At 46.2% G+C, this 19,405-nt stretch overlaps 1 protein-coding gene across 1 annotated transcript in view; it reads right to left on the bottom strand.

The window, feature by feature from the left end:
* The window catches only part of ASTN1 (astrotactin 1), a 270,848-nt gene that overhangs the window by 31,293 nt on the left and 220,150 nt on the right, over positions 1 to 19,405 (bottom strand). The window contains exons 14-16 of the mRNA XM_056845094.1: positions 16,596 to 16,723; positions 4,996 to 5,100; positions 3,684 to 3,872 (exon numbers count right to left, since the gene is read on the bottom strand). Coding sequence (XP_056701072.1) covers positions 3,684 to 3,872; positions 4,996 to 5,100; positions 16,596 to 16,723 — 422 coding nt within the window. The remainder of the gene's footprint in view (positions 1 to 3,683; positions 3,873 to 4,995; positions 5,101 to 16,595; positions 16,724 to 19,405) is intronic.

Below are 19,405 nucleotides of genomic sequence, written 5' to 3'. Positions count from 1 at the left end.
GTGAATTCCATCAAGGAAGGGGTTATGGCTCAGTGATAGAGCACCTGCATGCAGAAGGTCCCAGGTTCAATCTGCGGCATCTACAGTTAAAAGGATCAGGTAGAAGGTGATGTGAAAGATCTCTACCTGAAACCCTGGAGAGCTGCTGCATTCTGAGTAGACAGTACTAACCTTGATGGGCCACAGCCAATTGTCTGATTCAGTAGAAGGCAGCTTCATATGTGTTCATCACAACCTTGTCAAGAGTAAAATCACTTTAAGTTGCCTCATACAGAGTCAGGCAATTGATCTATCAAGGTTAGTATTGTCCTGAGAGAAGCCATCCAGGTTCTCAGGCAGAAGTTTTTCACATTGCCTGCTACCTGATCCTTTTAACTGGAGATGCCAAGAATTGAACCGGGGACATCCTGCCTAAAAAGCAGAGGTTCTACCACTGAGCCATGCTCCGATCTAAAACATTCTGGCTGGTGACGTTTCCATTCTCTCAGAGCCCATGACCAAGTCAGGGGAAAGAGTGCCCCTCCCAAAGATGCCCAACAATTACTCGTTTCAAAAACAACAAGATGAATGACAACAGTTCAGGAAGAGGAGGAAGAAGAGTTGGTTTTTATATGCCAACTTTCTCTACCACTTAAGGGAGAATCAAACCAGCTTACAATCACCTTCCCCCCCCCCCACAAAAGACACCCTATGAAGTAGGTGGGGCTGAGAGTTCACCAGATTAGTGGTTAAAAGCGGTCTGCTGCTCATGTGGAGGAGTGGGGGATCAAACCCAATTCCCCAGATTAGAGTTCACCGCTCCTAACCACCACTCTTAACCACTGCACCATGCTGGCTCTCCAATGAACCCAATGAGAGAGATTCACAGCTTCTTCAAAATTAATCTCTTGCCCCTTTAAGCTTCCTGCCCTGAATAAGAGTTATAGTAGCAATAGGGAGATTTGTTTTCAGGAACTCTTCAACATATAGGTGATAGGGATCTTGAAAAATCCATCCTGATCAAGAACCGTCAAAATAATGTTGGTTATTTTGCATCTCATCCAGCGGGGGTGAGAGACATTTTTGTCTCCTTGTTTTGAATTGGTGGCGGTTTTAAAACTGAATACACAGAAATGGACTGATGACAATCTATTTGAAATGGAGCTTGGCTGGCAATCTGTAGTTTGTCATGTCTGTTAACCCCTTTTCAATGATCCTTATATTTCTGCAATTATATCGTTCATTCTTCTGTGTATTTATTTATTTATTTATTATTTGTTGAATTTATAACCCGCCCTCCCTAGCCAAGACCAGGCTCAGGGCTGGGAACATCATCAACATATCAGATATTAACAACAAAAATATAATTCTAAAATTAAACAATAAAACCCAATTAAAAACCCTTAAAACTCCAGAGGGCTCTTAATTTGATCCATTTACGCCACTGGTTCCCAACTGGGGGTCTGTGGATCCCCAGGGGTCCGCGAGAACTAAATTAAGGTCCACAAAACAAAATTATAAACCCATAATAAATTAATATTTTCAATTAAAAGTTCTCCATTATAAATATATATATATTCAAATATTATTCTAAGTTTAATGTTTAACTAACAGTTATGATTAAAGTTTATTTTCAAATTCTCAGAATTTTTATTTTGAACCTTGGGGTCCCTGCACGGAGCAAAAAAGTCCTAGTGGTCCCTGGTCAAAAAAAGGTTGGGAACCACTGATTTACGCACTTGTTAATGGTGTATCAAATGTTCTTTATAATTCTATACTAGTCACATTTTTCATGTTGTTTGTTCAGGTGACGTTTTCATTTTGCAGTTTACAATTCACCCATATTTTTAATATACCTTCTTGTACTTATACATTTTGCTTGTTGATTCCTTGAGGGCGTTCCTTCTTGTTTTCTCCATTTTACAGATGGGGCATTAACAAGTTTAAGTTCTTTCTTGTCAGCATTGTCCCGCCAACACATTCAGAAGAATGCGTGTATTATGCTTGGTCAGAACAAGGATAATGATATTATCCCTCGGCAGAACTTTGCCGAAAATTCTGTACCCCTTGTCCCCTTTCCTTAAGAATTCGCCGGACTGTTCCTCACTGGAAAGCAACTAAAGAAAAAGGGGAACAAAGAAACTCAACCTAAAAGTCAGAGGAAACCAAAGGGGTTGAGCTAAGCACTATCTAATATAGCAACCAATAAATGTATTTTTATTATATATTGTGCACAATTGTATTTAAAAAACATCAAAACGAAGAACAGAAACACTGGACACCATACACAAGGTGTGAGCTGTGAGCCATGAAGCCACACAGAATAAAATACACACACCCACACCTACACACACACCCCTTGTACAATGTATATGTCAGGATGTGTATTGTAAAATTGTGTATGTATGATCACTGAGGAAGGCCTGTAAAAGGCCGAAACGCATCTGGTCAGTTTTTGGTCATTTTATGTACTAACATCAACTGTTATGTGCTGGTTATATTTGTAACCATGTTTGTGCTTGTTAGGAAGCCTGTATATTAGGCCCTGTGTTTTTAAATACAATTGTTGCTATATTAGATAGTGTTTAGCTCAACCCCTTTGGTTTCCCCTGCTCCTCACTGGGCCAACTTTTTTTCAGGAAGTGAAATCGACACCACTGCTTCCTGATACATTGATTTCTGATATCCCTTTTGCAGTGACAACCTAAGCAGAGTCACACCCTTTTAAAATCCTTTGAAATTTTAAAGGGTGTTGTTCTGCTTAGGGCCCTTACCCTGGATAGCCCAGGCTAGCCTAATCTGGTCAGATCTCGGAAACTAAGCAGGATTGGTCCTGGTTAGTGTTTGGATGGGAGACCCCCAAAGAAGTCCAGGGTCGCTATGCAGAGGCAGGCAACAGCAAACCTCTTCTGCTTGTCTTGTGACTTGAAAACCTTTACGCGGTCGCCGTAAGTTGGTTGCAACTTCACGGCAAAAAAAAAAAAATGGCACTGCTTGTCTCGTACTCTCTGGCACCTTTTCTCCGATCTGTCCATATTTCTTGAATCAACATACAGCACAGAATCTTGTCTTTGACAAAACACTATCTTTAAAATAAAAGTTTCTAGACCTCGAGGATGTGAAGCAAATTCACAGGCTAGAATCGATAAGTTTACAAAGCCTTCGACAATATTTTTACAAAGGATTGTTTCCCCACCAGAAAACTGCTTGTTACTGTGGGGGCAAGGAAGCAGACTGCTGCACGCCAGAAAGAACTCCCAAAAGACTGCTGATGTGGGCGGAGGGACACTGTATCAGAGACATCGAGTGCAAGCCAATCATTTGATCAGAAACCACGCTATAAATCTTAAAATCAATCGAGCAACGGGTTTCTGCCACTCCTGTTTCTTGCCTGGCTCTCTCTCTTCTCCACCACAGCCCAGAATTTTCAACTTTTCAGCACCGTTCCTTCATTTTATGCCCTTTCTAAAAACTGCAAAAGCACAAACGCTGCAAAAATCAGACCTCATTATGCAGGCTTGGCAACTTTTTTTTTTGAAAATAATGTTACATGCATAATTTATTCCGAGTGCAGAATGTTCTTGGCAGCAGAAGACTATCAGCCCGGCCTTATTGCAACTCCAAATCACGGGGTTCTGTCTTTGTCCAGAACTGGATTCTCTCTCCCTGCCCCCCTTTCAAAAAAAGCAGCAGTGACCCCCTACCTTTGCTGATATCTTCGTACTCCAACCAGAGCTGCCTTTGGACCTGCTTGTTGGGATACCAGATGGAGCAGGACTCCTCAAAGCCGTAGACTGCTTCCTGGATGTAGTGGTTGCCAAAGTGGTCCAGCAGAGCCACAAAATCTCCTCGGGATGTGGCTCCATCCAGAGAATGGAGAGCATTGCCAAAAGCTGCAGATGACAGGGACACAGCATTGTAGAAAAGGCCCCACTGCAGAAAAGGCCCCACTGCCTTTCTGGGTCAGAACTGTCCAAACATTCCAGCGTTCTGTTTCCAAAAGGAATGAACTACTGCTTTTAGAAATTCACAAGTGGGGTACAAAGCCAACCCTCCCTCAGTTAGTGGATGGATAAAAGTAGTCCACTGTGTTAACATGCAGGCACAGGGCCAACCCTGGCCAGCTGCCCTCACTAAGCCTCTGAGCAAGCTGGTAACTGTCTGGCATGGATATCGAGCACTTTATGTATGCCACAAGCTATTTTAACAGGGATACTAAATAGCTTGTGGCATAAAGTGCTCAATATCCTGCGTGGGAATTTACCCATCATCAGAACGTGTAGACACTACGCGTGTCAACTTCACTCCTCAGAAGCAACTGATGAAGAAAGGGTTGAAAGGAATTGAGAAGCCGGCCCTACCCTCTTGCGTCTGTTATTGTGCTAACATATGGACATTGTGGTTGCTAGTGTGTCCTTTCATGGACTTTGCTTTTGCCTTTGGGCAATTGTCCCCTTGAACTTTGTTCTTTTCTTCTTCGCACTATTGAAGTTTGCTTGTTTATTACTGACTTTAGGAATGTATATTACTCTTCACTAATTGACCTATGATATGCTTGTTGGTGGGCTTTTACTTTTAGCCTAGCAATCACGCATTGGGATAGTTAGCATAGGATTGCATTTGCTCAATACACATTGATATATAGATGCACATTGTTGCGTTCTTATTGGTTTTTTGGCCATTGTGCTGTTCTTTTTTGCCAAACCTCCAGGTACTATCTGGAGATCTCCTGCTATTACAACTGACCTCCAGCTGATAGAGATCAGTTCCTCTGGAGAAAATGGCCGCTTTGGCAATTGGAGACTATGACATTTAAGTCCCTCCGCTCCCCAAACCCTGCCCTCCTCAGGCTCCACCCCCAAAATACCCAGGTATTTCCCAACCTGGAGCTGGCAACCCTATCTGACAGGCTCCACCCAGGAATTCCCGGGCTCCCTCTCTTGATTCTCGGGGTCTGAGCCTCAAGCAATTTGGCCATCCTCAAAGCTCCCCTTTGCATGGGCCGACGACACTTACACTGGGAGGTAGTCAGCTGGCTGAGCCTGACGTGATACATGACGGAGTGCACTTTCCAGTGTTGCAGTAGAGGGTACCCGGACACCTCGCTGAAGTTCACCATCCCTGCAGCAGAAACGACAGGGGGGAAAGTCCGTTCAGCACAAATGTATCTTTCCACAGACACCCCTTAGTGTACAGTGCAGTTTTATCCCGCCCTTCCTCCAAGGCGATCAGAGCAGATTATGCCATTCTCCCCTTCTCTGTTCTTACATCACAGCAGCCCTGTGAGGTAGGCAAGGCTGAGAGAAAATGACTGGCCCAAGGTCACACATTAAGTTTCACGGCAAGAGGGAATCTGAACCCAGGTCTCCTTGGTCCTTGTCCAACACTTTAAATATCACCCCAGACTGGCTCTCTACAAATGATTGTTCAACAACAGAATTCTTTAACCTTTGGTTTCATCATTGTGGAAGGCAATGGAAATCAGCACTGAGACACAACATAGTCCGAACACATAGATATTTAGTGTTTGGCCTTGTGAGGGACGTTCAGTCAAATCAATTCTGACAGCCAGCATGGTGAAGTGATTAGAGCAGGGGTGTTGAACTCATTTGTTACAAGGGTCAGATATGACACATATGTCCCGTACTGCCCTGATGGCAATTGGTCACTATGCCCTTTAATGCTGTAACAGAGGGGGGTGGAAGCGTTAAAGTATCTGAACAAGAAGACGATGCGGAGTGAGGGAAGTTTGTAATATTCGTCAGCTTAAGATGTAGCTGTTCCAGTAGGTTGGTAAGCTCAGTTTATTCGACAGATGGGAAGGCTGAGAAGGAGCTCAGTAAATCTTCTTCAGTCGAATTTTCCAGAGAAAAGTGAACAAGATTCAGCCCAATCTGGCTATGGGACGTCTTTCGGCTGGCCTTCCAGCTAGTCCAAGTTCCACCCAACTAGGGCAAATACTTTCAGATAGGAACAATGAGAAAACCCATAAAGTTGCCAAGTATGCAAGGTTAGGTATTAAGCATAGAAGCACTTGGTCTAACTCTGATAAGGGAAGTGGATATATCACTGAACGGGTAATATTAAGTAAATATTTAGTTTTATTGTAAGCATTTTATTCTAATTGGTGCTTTTACGAACTGATATATTCCCGGTATTATATTTTACCTTTTAGTAAAGGTAAAGGTTCCCTGTGCAAGCACCAGGTCATTCCTGACCTATCCCGACGTTTACTAGGCAGACTTTGTTTGCGGGGTGGTTTGCCAGTGCCTTCCCCAGTCATCTTTCCTTTACCCCCAGCAAGCTGGGTACTCATTTTACCGACCTTGGAAGGATGGAAGGCTGAGTCAACCTTGAGCCGGCTACCTGAAACCAATTTCCGTTGGGATCGAACTCAGGTCGTGAGCAGAGCTTGGACTGCAGTAGTGCAGCTTACCCCTCTGCGCCACCTTTTAAAGCAATGTTAATCCTTTTGAATATTTGCTTTGCTGGTCAATGACCGTAATAAATTGAATTGAATTGACATATATGCCATTTGGTTGGGCCGGGCCCTGTGTATCATAACATTTAATGCCATGTACCGGAGGCACAAACTTTATAGAAAACACAGGCAAAGCCAAAAATAGTATTACTTAAAATACAAACATGCTTAAACCAATAACGCTCTTACAGTATTTTCTTTTATTTAACAGCCTTTGTTAATTGACACCTCTTGCTCTGAACTACTGCATCAAAATCTGGAGTCAAAGTCTATGCTGCAGCAATTTTGAGGATGCTGTTCAGGCGTGTCTCTGTAAACTGAGAACATACTTTTGATTTATTGACATTCATTACAGAGAAGAGTTGTTCAGACACATAGGTTGTCCCAAACATAGACAAAATTTCAGCAGCAAAAGCCTTAAATTGAGGGTAATTTGGCCCCCCAAAGGGCTAAAATTTGCCAATGCCATCTCCAGAAAATTTATCCTTGAGCACAGCATCACACTGCAACCAACAGTTGCTCGTGAGTAAAGCCCAGCCATTCTACTCGTCAGCAAGAGCAGCATGCCTCCAAGCCCCATTTTTGCACATCCTCCACCCCCAAAGTTCTCTCTGAACGAGGCACGCAGGCAGGCAGCAACAGGAGCTTCCCCCTGCCAGAACCAACAGTTACTCATGAGTAAAGTTACCCATTCTACTCATGAGCAAGAGCAACATGTATCCAAGTCCTGTTTTGCACACACACACACCCTCCGGAGTTCTCTCTGAAAGAGGCAGGCAGAGAGCTTTCCCCCCCATATCCAACAGTTGCTTATAAATAAAGCCAGCAGTTCTACTCATGAGCAAGAGCAGCGTGCCTCCAGGCCCTGTTTGCACAACCCCCACACAAGCAGAGTTCTCTCTGAAAGAGGCAAGCAGGCAGGTATCAACAAAAGCTTCCCCCCTGCCTAGGATCGCCAGGTGCCCGGTGGTGGCAGGCAACCCCCGGCAATTTGCCCCTCTGCCCACTGACCACCTGAGGGTCGGGGGGGAAACGTGCATGCGCGCACCGATGCGCATGTGTGTCACTTCTGGTTTACAACCGGAAGTGCCACCTTGCTTAGTTTGAGTGGTAAAGGGCCGCTTTACCACTCAAACTAAGAGGAAAAGGCCCCCTGCGAGGCGGAACTTCCAGTTGTAAACCAGAAGTGACGCGCATGCGTGTTGGCACACACGTAATCGCAACTGCAGACCTGTAGCCTCCTGCTAGAGGAGAGAGGGGACCTGGCAGCCCTACCCCTGCCAGAACCAACCATCGCTGCCTAAAGCAAGCACCGCTCTTGCTCAGCCATTCTACTCACAAGCAAGAGCAGTTCTATTCTACTCACGAGTATCCCCGCTACAGCCCACGATGCCTCTGCCAGTAAGTAGAAACAAGGGAACCCTGTCCCCACCCCCCTCTCCAACTTACCCTCTTCCAAGAATGGAAACTCCTTCTTGGTTGTTTATGCATGGGTACCTTCACTCTAGGGTTGCTAAACACCAGGTAGTAGCTGGAGATCTCCTGCCATTACAACTGATTTCCAGCCAATAGAGATCAGTTCACCTGGAGAAAACGGCTGCTTTGGCCATTGGACTCTATGGCATTGAAGTCCTTCCCCTCCCCAAACCTCGCCCTCCTCAGGCTCCACCCAAAAACCACCCGTCAGTGGCGAAGAGGGGCCTGGCAACCCTATTTCACTCACGTTTCCCACCCCCAGGTCTGTCTCAGTTGTTCCTTGGAGTTATGCATGAATTTTCTGTCCATTAGAGATGACCTCGCTGCCAGCCCTCACAAATCCTGGGACTTCCCGTTCCTCTGTCAACCCGATTCAGCGCGGTGTAGTGGTTAAGAGTGGTGGTTTGGAGCAGTGGACTGTGATCTGGAGAACCAGGTTTGAGTCCCCACTCCTCCACAGGAGCAGCGGAGGCTAATCTGGTGAACCGGATTAGTTTCCCCACTCCTCCACTTTAAGCCAGCTGGGTGATCTTGGGCTGGTCACAGCTCTTGAGCTCTCTCAGCCCCACCTACCTCACAGGGTGTCTGTTGTAGGGAGGGGAAGGGAAGGTGATTGTAAGCAGGTTTGATTTTGCCTTAAGTGGAAGAGAAAGTCAGCATATAAAAACCAGCTTTTCTTCTTCTGTCTCCCCTGAGCTCAGCCCAGGTGAAATCTTTGCATAAGGCAAAGCATGGGACACACAAGCTTGGTTTCTCTCACAGCCAGTTACAAAGCAGCATGTAAAGAGGCAGGGCTTCAAATACTTCCTACTTCCTCTGAGCAGAAGAAAGGCTTTTTAAAACTGAGGCTGGTTTTTTTTGTTCGTAAAAAAAAATTATGCAGCAATTGGGTTTTGGAGGGGGGGAGTTTTCTCTCACAATAAGCTCTACAAAGTAAGCCAATTACAAAGCAGCATTTAAAGGGGTGGGAACTTGATTTGAGCTTGGAGACTGCTGGTGAGTAGCTTCTATTATGTATGCATGGGCGATGCATGAGACCAGAGACAGAATCCCAACACAACTGCTTTATTAACAACTAGAAGTGATTTCAGTTGTAACTGTGGAACTCTGACTAAACCCTCACAACACCCTGGCTTATATGGTCACCCAACCACCCGGAGCCACACCCCCAAGTCCGCAATTGGCTGGTAGTAGTCCATTGTCCAATGGGAGCTCAGGAGCAAGGTAAGTCAGTGACTGGATGGCTAAAGACCACTGTCCAATAGGAATGCACAGGGGAGGAGCCTGGGAGAAGACTTCAAGCTCAGGAAGTCTCTCTCGGCTGACAGCAAGCCTGCGTCACTCCCCACCCGCCAGCTGGCCCAAGGTAATTCTGGGTTGGCCAGCTGGGTTTTGAGCAAGGAACATCAGCCAGTAAAAACTAAGCTGACTCGTCCTTCACCCCAGCAGCATCCAGCCTTTTCCCTAGGTGCACGCAGGCCAGATAAGACCTCTCAAGGAGCCTCATCAGGCCCACGGGCCATATGTTTGACACTCCAGGGTTAGATGTCAGATTAGGATCTTGGAGACTTGGGTGCCACAGAAACACACAGGGTCCCCATGGGGAGAAAAGTAGGGTATAACTTAGGGTTGCGAGGTCCCTCTTCGCCACCAGCGGGAGATTTTTGTGGTGGGGCCTGAGGAGGGCGGGGTTTGGGGAGGGGAGGGACTTCAGTGCCATAGAGTCCAATTGCCAAAGCAGCCCTTTTCTCCAGGTGAACAGATCTCTATGGAAATGATCAGTTGTAATAGTAGGAGATCTCCAGTCACTACCTGGAGGTCAGCAACCCTAGTATAAATATATGAATTAATAAACTGTATTTTTGGAATGTACTTATTCAGGTTGTTGGTCAGGAGCTGCAGGTTTAAACTGGATCCCAAAGATCACTCCACTGTATTAAAGGATGGACTGCATCTTGGTCTAGCACATTGAAAAAAGAAGCTTATTTTCATGGAAAGGAAATTTGGAGGGGGGTGAGAAACTGGTTGCCTGCATCCCATCCTTGAGTCTGGCAAATGTTTACATGGGCTCTCATTTAGAAAATTTTTAGAGTCAATCGGATTCGTATTCACATCTGCACAGAGTTGAAATGCTCCTTGTGAAAAGTTTTGAGATCTGGACACACCTGCTAATGTTATGTGTGAATGGCGGCCTGGGGCGTGGGACTTATTCCAACCTTTCACGTACCGTCCTTGACCATCACTGTTGAGGATTTCTCTCTGATACTAACCGACACCTGCTTTCTCTCTCTTTGCAGTGGGTGTGCTGAAGCAGGAATTAGACTTTTAGCCAGGAGATGTCTTATTCCCGGCTGGAGATGTCTTAAATGACAATAAACGATCGACACTTCCTCCGATCAAACACAAAGTCTGGCCTTCTCTTGGCAGTGTTAATTACTCCAGTCTGATGAGAATGGCAGGAATTTACCCACAAATTGTAATGGGATTCACACCCTCTCTGCCTTTCCCGGATCTGTTAATTGCTTTAGTTTCATACTGTCCAATAGAACCTGTGAATTAGAGGTGATCTAAAATTCACATTCAGTTCATATAGAGGTGGGCCCAGCATCGTCTTATCTGATGAGAAAAATCCTCTCTCATTAGGGTTTTTTTCAGGCGTTACAATAATCTTACCAGCATGCCTCCCAATACAAATGGCCACCACATTGTGTGAAGAAGAGGAAATGCATGTATTTACCATTGCTCAGTACACAAGAATGAAAACCTGAAACCTTCAGTAATCAATTTGTGTTTGTGGAGGCTGTGCATGCATGGTAAATATGCGCATTACCTCTGTTTATGCAACATGGTGACTATGGCCAAAAACACATGGTCCCTTAACCCACTTTATTCTCTGTCTCAGCCAGGATCAAATTGACCCAGGCTGGGGAGAAACTTTATGCATTACCTTGAAAAGCAGGGACGAAACTGTGTGCAAATCCATCCATGTAAACAGAAAATGTGGGAGACATGCACAGTTCCTGTTTAGCTTGCAACACCACCCACCCCGGTGATTGGTCATTTCCTGGGGCAGGGAAGGCCCTCATTGGTCAATTTGAAAAGACCAATCACCGGGTGTGTGTGTGTGGGGGGGGCAAACTAAACAGGAACTTCATGTCTCCCGCATTGTTTGTTTACATGGATCGATCGGAACAGTTTCGTCCCTGCTTTTCAAGGTAATGCGTACAGTTTTCCCCCCAGCCCGGGTCAGTTTGATCCTGGCTGAAACGGGGAATGAAGTGGGTTAAGGGACCATGCTATTTGGCCTATGTATACTGGGAGATTAGGGTTGTGCATATTGATAAACCCAAACAGAAAATAAACCCGAAATTAGCTGTTTCGGCAATATTCGGGATTTGGTTTTACCAAATACCAAAACCTGGGAATAAAGCTGAAGCCGAATAGTTGATCGCCAAACAGGCGTTACCGGTATGGGTACTTGACTTATTCTGGGTTTACCCAAAAAAATCAAGCCCGGTTAACTTGAACCTGAAATGTACGGATTTTTTTTTGCACAGGTGATAGGCTCTCAGTATGCATTTTATTGTAAAGTCTGAAAAGCGTGGAAGCACCTTAATGCGAGGGCAGCACCTACTCCCCCTGCCCAGACACTGACTTTATTAATTTAAAATTTATATCTCACTATCTAAACATTCAAAGTAGTTTATGAACAAAACAGAAACACCTACAGAAAACGGATGAAATCAACTTTAAAAAAATTACAACCAATTAAAAAAAAAGAGTTCATAACAAATTCCAGTATTGTTTGCTGCCAGAAGGAAGCCCGAGCTAAAAATGTACTGAATTTGATTTGGGATTATGCCAAGAAAAGCACGACGGAACAAGACCGCTTTACGCCGTTCAAGAAAGTAAACCAAAGAGGGCATCCTGAGCATATCCTCAGGCAGACAACAGACACAATGTGTGGGTTAAATTAGGGTTTACTAATTAAAACCGAACGGTGCCATTTAATAATCGCACTCCCCCCCTTAGGGTGGGTTCTCTAAAAGGCTGCCCTACTGGGTATACCATCCTGCCTCCAAGCGCACCGCAGCTACGGACCATGCCTTGTTTTTCCTTGCATCACTGATGCTGCTCATCAGCTGTTCAATGTCAGGGATGATAACCAGTCATAAGGGACCGCCCAGCCTTGGGACCTTCAGCCACAAGTGGCAAGCTTGGGTGCCTGCCCCATCTTTGGATACCCCAGGGTGCCTAAGTACTTTCACACTGCAATACAGAGTCAGGAAAAGGGGGTTTGGAAGGCAACCCAGAGAGCCATTCAGCATTGGCTGAGGGATCTGCTACCCTGTTCCAAGGATCATGTCCTTCACTGATAAGGATCCCTATCCTACCCTGTTACCCTGACCTGGATGGCCCTGCCTTGCTCGATCTTGTCAGATCTGGGAAGCTAAGTAAGGTCTGCCCTGGTAAGTATTTGGATGGGAGACCACCAAGGAATTCCAGGGTTGCTATGCAGAGAAGAAGAGACACCCTGTGAGGTAGGTGGTGCTGAGAGAGCTCTAAGAGAGCTGTGACTAGCCCAAGGTCACCCAGCTGGCTTCATGTGGAAGAGTGGGGAATCAAACCTGGTTCTCCAGATTAGAGTCCACCGCTCCAGAAGGAAGCAATGGCAAAACTACCACTGCAAGTCTCTTGCCTTGAAAACCTTATGGGGTCACCACAGGCCAGCTGTGACTTGATTGTACTTTACATACACACACATCCTGCCTTTGGCTTCCCCTATCCCAGGTTGCATCTGGAAGAGGAGATGGTTGTAGTTGACCATGACTGACAGGTGACTAAGTAACTGTGGTGACCTTGATTAGTCTCACGCCATCATTTTGGGAACTTTATTCCTGTTCACAGATTTTTCTCAAGTGGGGTCTTAGGCAGTTCGCGTAAGACAATACAGTTCTCTGGAACCTGAATTGTGTGGCCAAAAATAACCACATTTTTATGGACTGGCTTTTTTTCCCTTTGCATCGTCATACAATACACACATGTTGACTTTATTCTGCTTTGGGGGATATGGTCACCTCCATTCAAAATCCTATCCTCCTTGGTTATTTCCCAGCGTTACTTTACCAGCAATACCTCTGGCATTAGGAGGAACTTTCTAACAGTTAGAGCGGTTCCTCAGTGGAACAGGCTTCCTCGGGAGGTGGTGAGCTCTCCTTCCCTGGAGGTTTTTAAGCAGAGGCTAGATGGCCATCTGTCAGCAATGCTGATTCTATGACCTTAGGCAGATGATGAGAGGGAGGGTATCTTGGCCATCTTCTGGGCATGGAGTAGGGGTCACTGGGTGTGTGTGGGGGGAGGTAGTTGTGAATTTCCTGCATTGTGCAGGGTGTTGGACTAGATGACCCTAGTGGTCCCTTCCAACACTACGATTCTATGAATGCACACCCCTCTTGGACTTTGCAAAACTTGTTTCCCAGCTAAGGAAAGCAACTGTGTGCTACCTAACAGCGGCTTACCCTCATCCGATTTCCCGGGCAATGCTAAGCTCAGATTGCTTTCAAGCGACCACAGTAGCCAACATATTTAATTGAAGAAGATGCCTAATTAAATGTTGCCTCCGACAGTCAGAAACGCAGAGATGGATATGGGAAGAGACGAGGGGATGAGCGGAGGCAGTAAGGAAGGTGAGGGGGGGTGCGAATAAGGGAAAGACTAATTATACCAAAGGAAGGTCTATAGGTCAGCAACTCTTCAGTAATTAATGTGCAACTTGAAAGGAGTTTGCTTATGCTTGTTACTTCTCCTCATCCCGGACTCCGCTTCTGAAGATAATGAGACCCCCCTCCCTTGATTTTTTTTTGCCGCAAGGCCAGTCCCCAAGGCACAGCCCTGCTGTGTTAATTTCTCCACTAATTACATTTTGAATGAGCTCTCCTCTGTGCACAGCAGGCAGGGCATTTCGAGAGGCGTTCCTATGGGAAAGCCTCGGCCTCGACCCACGCCAAGGGGCGTGGACCCAACGTTAAAGAGTTGGGGGGGGCACTCCAGGTTTGTGAATGCCAGCTGCGGGGGAGGAGGGCAAAGGGTGATCAGAAATGCTGCGTGACTCCAGAGAGAGTTCAGGGACAGCCCTGTCCTCAGTCCACAGAGAGCTCCCCAGCAATTCGTGGCATTTCTGAGCAAGCCCTGGGAGTGATGTCCAGCCAGCGGCACTCTAGGAAACTCACACATCTCTATGGTTTATGTTTTTTTTCTTCCTACCATTGCTTCAGTTGCTTGTGGCTCACCAGCTCTTCACAACCAGCATCCTGCATTCCTTAGGCAGGAGGACAGTGAATGCCAAACTATCTGGGGTCACCAGGTAGGGGTGGCATGCTGTCATGATGCATCAGTGGGAGGAAAAAAACTGTGTCATTGACTTCTTGATGTCATTTCTGGGCAAACTTCGGGAGTGATGTCACATCCAGATGGTGACACTCTAGGAAACTCATGCATCTCAATGGTGTTTATGTTTTTTTCCCTTCCTGCCGTTGCATTGATCGGCAGTGGGCAATTGGGCGCAGTGGTGGGGGATTGCCCCATACTGCCTGGAATCAGGCAATCCTAACTTCAGACTCCCTGCAGACTCATTCAAGGCTTGCTGTACACATGGTACAGAATGAGTTGGAAATGTTGCAGCTGACTGATGTCTGGCACTTTAGACAGTGGGGCAGTCACAGAGTTAGGTGTTCTCCTTAAGTTTCTGCACACAGAAAACGAGAGTAACAGCAAGCTGTATGGGGGTAGAGACTTTTTCCCTCTTGTGCCAATTGCATTTTGTATAGCCCACTGCTACATGTCAGGTTCTCCAGCAGAGCAAATAAGGGGCTCCCTGGGGCTGTACCAGGTCAGGAAAATGGTGTGGGAGGGATGGCTTAAACCCCTCCTCTCCCTGTGTGCCACGGTCCCAATCTGAATCAGGCCTACACGTGCCTGGAAATTAGGTTCCAGGTATAGAATTTGCAGAGCACACCGCTGTAATGTGTGAACCAGCCCCAAGGAATCTGTTTGCTCAAAAATGAGCATTAAGTACCATCTCCGTTCTCTCTTAAAAGCTACTTTTCGTTTCCAGCCTTCCGTTGACTGTTCACATAAGCTAGGGATGGCTGACTTCTTTATTCTTTGGGGCTACTCAGTTATCCAGACAATTTCCTAATGCTGGAAGAGTCTGAGCCCATCACAAAACAGTGGCATCTCTTACCAGTACCAGTTTTACAGGTTTGGGGACAGGCATGCTCAGATGATACGAGCTCACTGTTCGGGAAATGAGTGGGGCATATGAACGAGCATTCTCCCTGAATGAGCCTCCCCAGAGAGGAGGAGGAGGAGGAGGAGGAGGTTGATTTTTATATGCCGACTTTCTCTACCATTTAAGACAGAATCAAACCGGGTTACAATCACCTTCCCTGCCCCTCCCCACAACAGATAACCTGTGAGGTAGGTGGGGCTGAGAGAGCTCTTAATAGAACTGTGACTAGCCCAAGGTCGCCCAGCTGGCTTCATGTGTAGGAGCAGGAAAACCAACCCAGTTCACCAGATTAGCATCCACTGCTCATGTGGAGGAGCGGGGAATCAAACTCGGTTCTCCAGATCAGAGTCCACCACTCCAAACCACCGCTCATCCCCACTACACCATGTGGCTCTGAGCGAGAGAGAGAGAATTGGCAGCAGTCCCTTACATTTCCAGAACGTGTACGAGAAAGTTAACGGTACAGCATCTACACAGACATAATGTCACGTGCCTTCTTCTCCTTAAAGTTACACAGTGAGAGCTTTTCTTTTAATCTCCCCTTGATTCAAATTTGCTTGGATTACTGAAGGGGGTGTATGTGTGTGCGAGTCAGGAATTAAAGTGCTTCAGGGACAGTGGCAGCGCCATTACACAAGCCACCGGCTGATCATGTCTGCTGCAGGCAACAGCTTTCTGAACAATTATCTGGCACGCTCCACTAGGAGTGTGATCTTGCAGTCATCAAGGTATGAGGGTGACGCAGCTTCTCCCCCCGCAACCCCCTGGGAGCACACAGGAGATCACGGTCCCTTTAAATTGTGTTTACTTCAATGCACTCAGGTCCCAGCCCTTTTCAAGTGCATCTCTCCTCTTCAAAAGTAATTAGGGGGGGGGGAACAGAACCTCCTTGATCAGCAGTTCTGCTCCCCTCCCCCCCGAGTAATCCCTGATCTGCTTATTTTGGTGAATAAAATCAAGCTTTTATTGCTTTTTTAAAAAAAATTACAGTCTACTGGGAGGAGCTGGCAAACTTCAAGGAGAATAAATTGGCCAGCTTCCTTTCTCATGCATCAGTGGCTGAACGGTTGCTTTAATTAAATATTATTTCATTCTCACCCAATCTCTATCACCCTTATGCTGAATCCAAATAACTTTCCTCAAGAGAAAGGTATCCGAGGGACAAACAGCAATCGAATCACATTTCCCAGAAGGCTCTTCCTATCATGGTTTATTAAATTTCTTGGCCACTTTCCGACATGTACTGTCCTGAGGACTGCTACAGTAGTTCTGAGTTCACATGGTTTACTAAAGTTATTTGCGTTCCTGCACTGTGCAGCTATGAGACGGGACCACAAGCTGGAACGGGTTCTGGCTGGGATGACTCACCGGTTAAGAAATCTGGATCAGGAGTGGGCTCCGAAAGTTCCTCTTGACACTGGTTCTCGAGCGGGACAGTGGCCAGCACCAGCCCATCCGGCAGCTGCTGCTCCAAACCACGGGCAAAGTTATTCTGCCTGAACAAACCGAAAGAGAGAGAAGTTCAACCTATGTCAAAGAGAAGGGGGGGGGGGGTTCAAAATACAGAGCAGGGATAAAGCAATCCATCCGAAAGCAACTTTCTAGCCACGTCATTAGCAGCCTAACAGCCCAGATCTCATCAGAGCTTGGAAGCTAAGCAGGGTTGGTACTTGGATGGGAAACCACCAAGGAAGACTGGGGTGGCTATGAAGAAGAAGAAAAGGAGGAGGAAGAGGAGGAGGAGTTGGTTTTTATACGACAACTTTCTCTATCACTTAAGGGAGAGTCAAACCAGCTTGTAATCACCTTCCCCTTCCCTCCCCGCAACAGACACCCTGTGAGGTAGGTGAGGCTGAGAGAATGTGACTAGCCCAAGGTCACCCAGCTGGCTTCGTGTGTAGGAGTGGGGAAACAAATCCAGTTCACCAGATTAGCCTCCGCCGCTCATGTGGAGGAGTGGGGAATCAATCCTGGTTCTCCAGATCAGAGTCCACCAGTCTTAACCACCACACCATGCTGGCTCCCTGCAAAGCAAGGGCAAACAGCCTCTGCTCATCTTTTGCCCTGAAAACCCCATGGTCCTGGGGTCACCATGAGTCAGCTCCAACTTGACAGCGCACAATTATTATAGTTCAGGCCCAGCGCCACAGCTCTTTCCTGGCCTTCCAGCTCTTACAGATGTAGAGAATAAATAGCTGGTTGAGAGGATTTAGCCTCTGACAAATGGGAAAGGGATCTGCCAGGGATCCCCAACATGGTTCCTGTGGGTTTCCTAGCACCTACCTCCTTCATCCCCCCCCCCAAGCATCTTTTCCCCCAAAGCAAAGTCCCCCCATCCTGCCTTTCTTCTGTTTCACTGGAACACGTGGTATTTCAGAGGAGCCCAGGAGGCACCCCCTTTGTGTCTACGTAGAGGACCGACTTGGAAACAGCATACAGGGGGACGCGTGGCTCGGAACCTGATCCTAATCGGACACCACGCATGCATACGTTGAGGAAAGCCGACAACTCACATGTGCCTGTGTTATGTCTGGCACAGGATGAGGGCCCGGACCCAACCTGTGTACTCAGTAATGTGTGAAGAGGCAGCGCAAGATGTCTTTCTGCTCCAGCTCGAGGCAACACTTCCTTGCCCTTCTCTCGGTGGCCCTCATAAATGGTGGCTCACCTTCTTCTTTATGGAAACCCTTTAGAAATGCATGCGTGTAAAACCTTGACCAACAGCCCTTCTAGGCAAAGCCACTTTGGGAGGGGGTGATTGTGTGGTAGCCCTTCCTCAGCAGCCACTCACTTGCGACAAACCTCAACATCTTATTCGGTCTTTAGCTTTATGGATTGTTCTAATTTTGATAGTTTTTATGCTTGTTGTTTTTATGATTTTACTGTTTTTTTTTTTTTTTTTTTAAATCTTCTGAGCTGCCTCGAGCAGGTCTCTGGAGAGCCGGCGTATAGACGTTCCCCATAAATAAACGCTAAATGCAGCTTCCAGAATTGCTCTGTGGGAAAGAATGGAGGGGGGGGGGCTTTAACATAGGGTTGCCAGGTCCCTCTTCACCACCGGTGGGAGGTTTTTGTGGAGGAGCCTGAGAAGGGCAGGATTGGGGAGGGGAGGGACTTCAATGCCATAGAGTCCAATTGCCAAAGTGGCCATTTTCTCCAGGGGAACTCATCTCTATCAGCTGGAGGTCAGTTGTATTAGGAGATCTCTAGCTAGTACCTGGAGGTTGATCAAATAAACAGTAGTAGGCAAAAGTAAACAAGCAAAGTAGCAAGTGCAATCAATGTATTATCCAAAAATAACAAGATAAACAAGCAACGCTAAGCAACCGAGGTTACAAAGCAAGTAGGTAGAAACAATAACTAGTAGTAATACATGTGCAAAAGTTCATATAAAGCATATAGTTGCGTTTCTGGTCAATTTCATATTCTTCAGACAATGGAGGAGTAGGTGGTGGTAACGCGGCTCCGGAAGTATTCCAGCGCTTTCGCTACACGAGGTAGCTTCATCAGCCACAAGGGCTTAATTGTACAATTCCTAGGATAAATTTGGAGCTCCCAAACGGGCTGCTAGCAGAAAATTCATACGTGGTGCAGACCTGCACCACGTATGAATTTTCTGCTAGCAGCCCGTTTGGGAGCTCCAAATTTATCCTAGGAATTGTACAATTAAGCCCTTGTGGCTGATGAAGCTACCTCGTGTAGCGAAAGCGCTGGAATACTTCCGGAGCCACGTTACCACCACCTACTCCTCCATTGTCTGAAGAATATGAAATTGACCAGAAACGCAACTATATGCTTTATATGAACTTTTGCACATGTATTACTACTAGTTATTGTTTCTACCTACTTGCTTTGTAACCTCGGTTGCTTAGCGTTGCTTGTTTATCTTGTTATTTTTGGATAATACATTGATTGCACTTGCTACTTTGCTTGTTTACTTTTGCCTACTACTGTTTATTTGATCAATACTCATTACAGTAGAGTGAGTCATTTGTATAGTACCTGGAGGTTGGCAACCCTACTTTAACCTCTTCCTCCCCTGCCATTTTCTTCATGAAAAAGCCACTTCTAAGCTGTTTTTACTCCCAGTGTGGAAAATGTATGGGTACCCATATTTTTTCTACAGCAGGAGTAAAAATGCTCAGGAGTAGAGCTTCCTAGCAAGAAAATGGCAGAAG

This window comes from Euleptes europaea, chromosome 2 (genome assembly GCF_029931775.1).
Source record: "Euleptes europaea isolate rEulEur1 chromosome 2, rEulEur1.hap1, whole genome shotgun sequence".
Taxonomy (NCBI): Eukaryota; Metazoa; Chordata; class Lepidosauria; order Squamata; family Sphaerodactylidae; genus Euleptes; species Euleptes europaea.
Note: the sequence above shows the minus strand (reverse complement) of the source record. Positions and strands in the feature narration are given on the sequence as shown.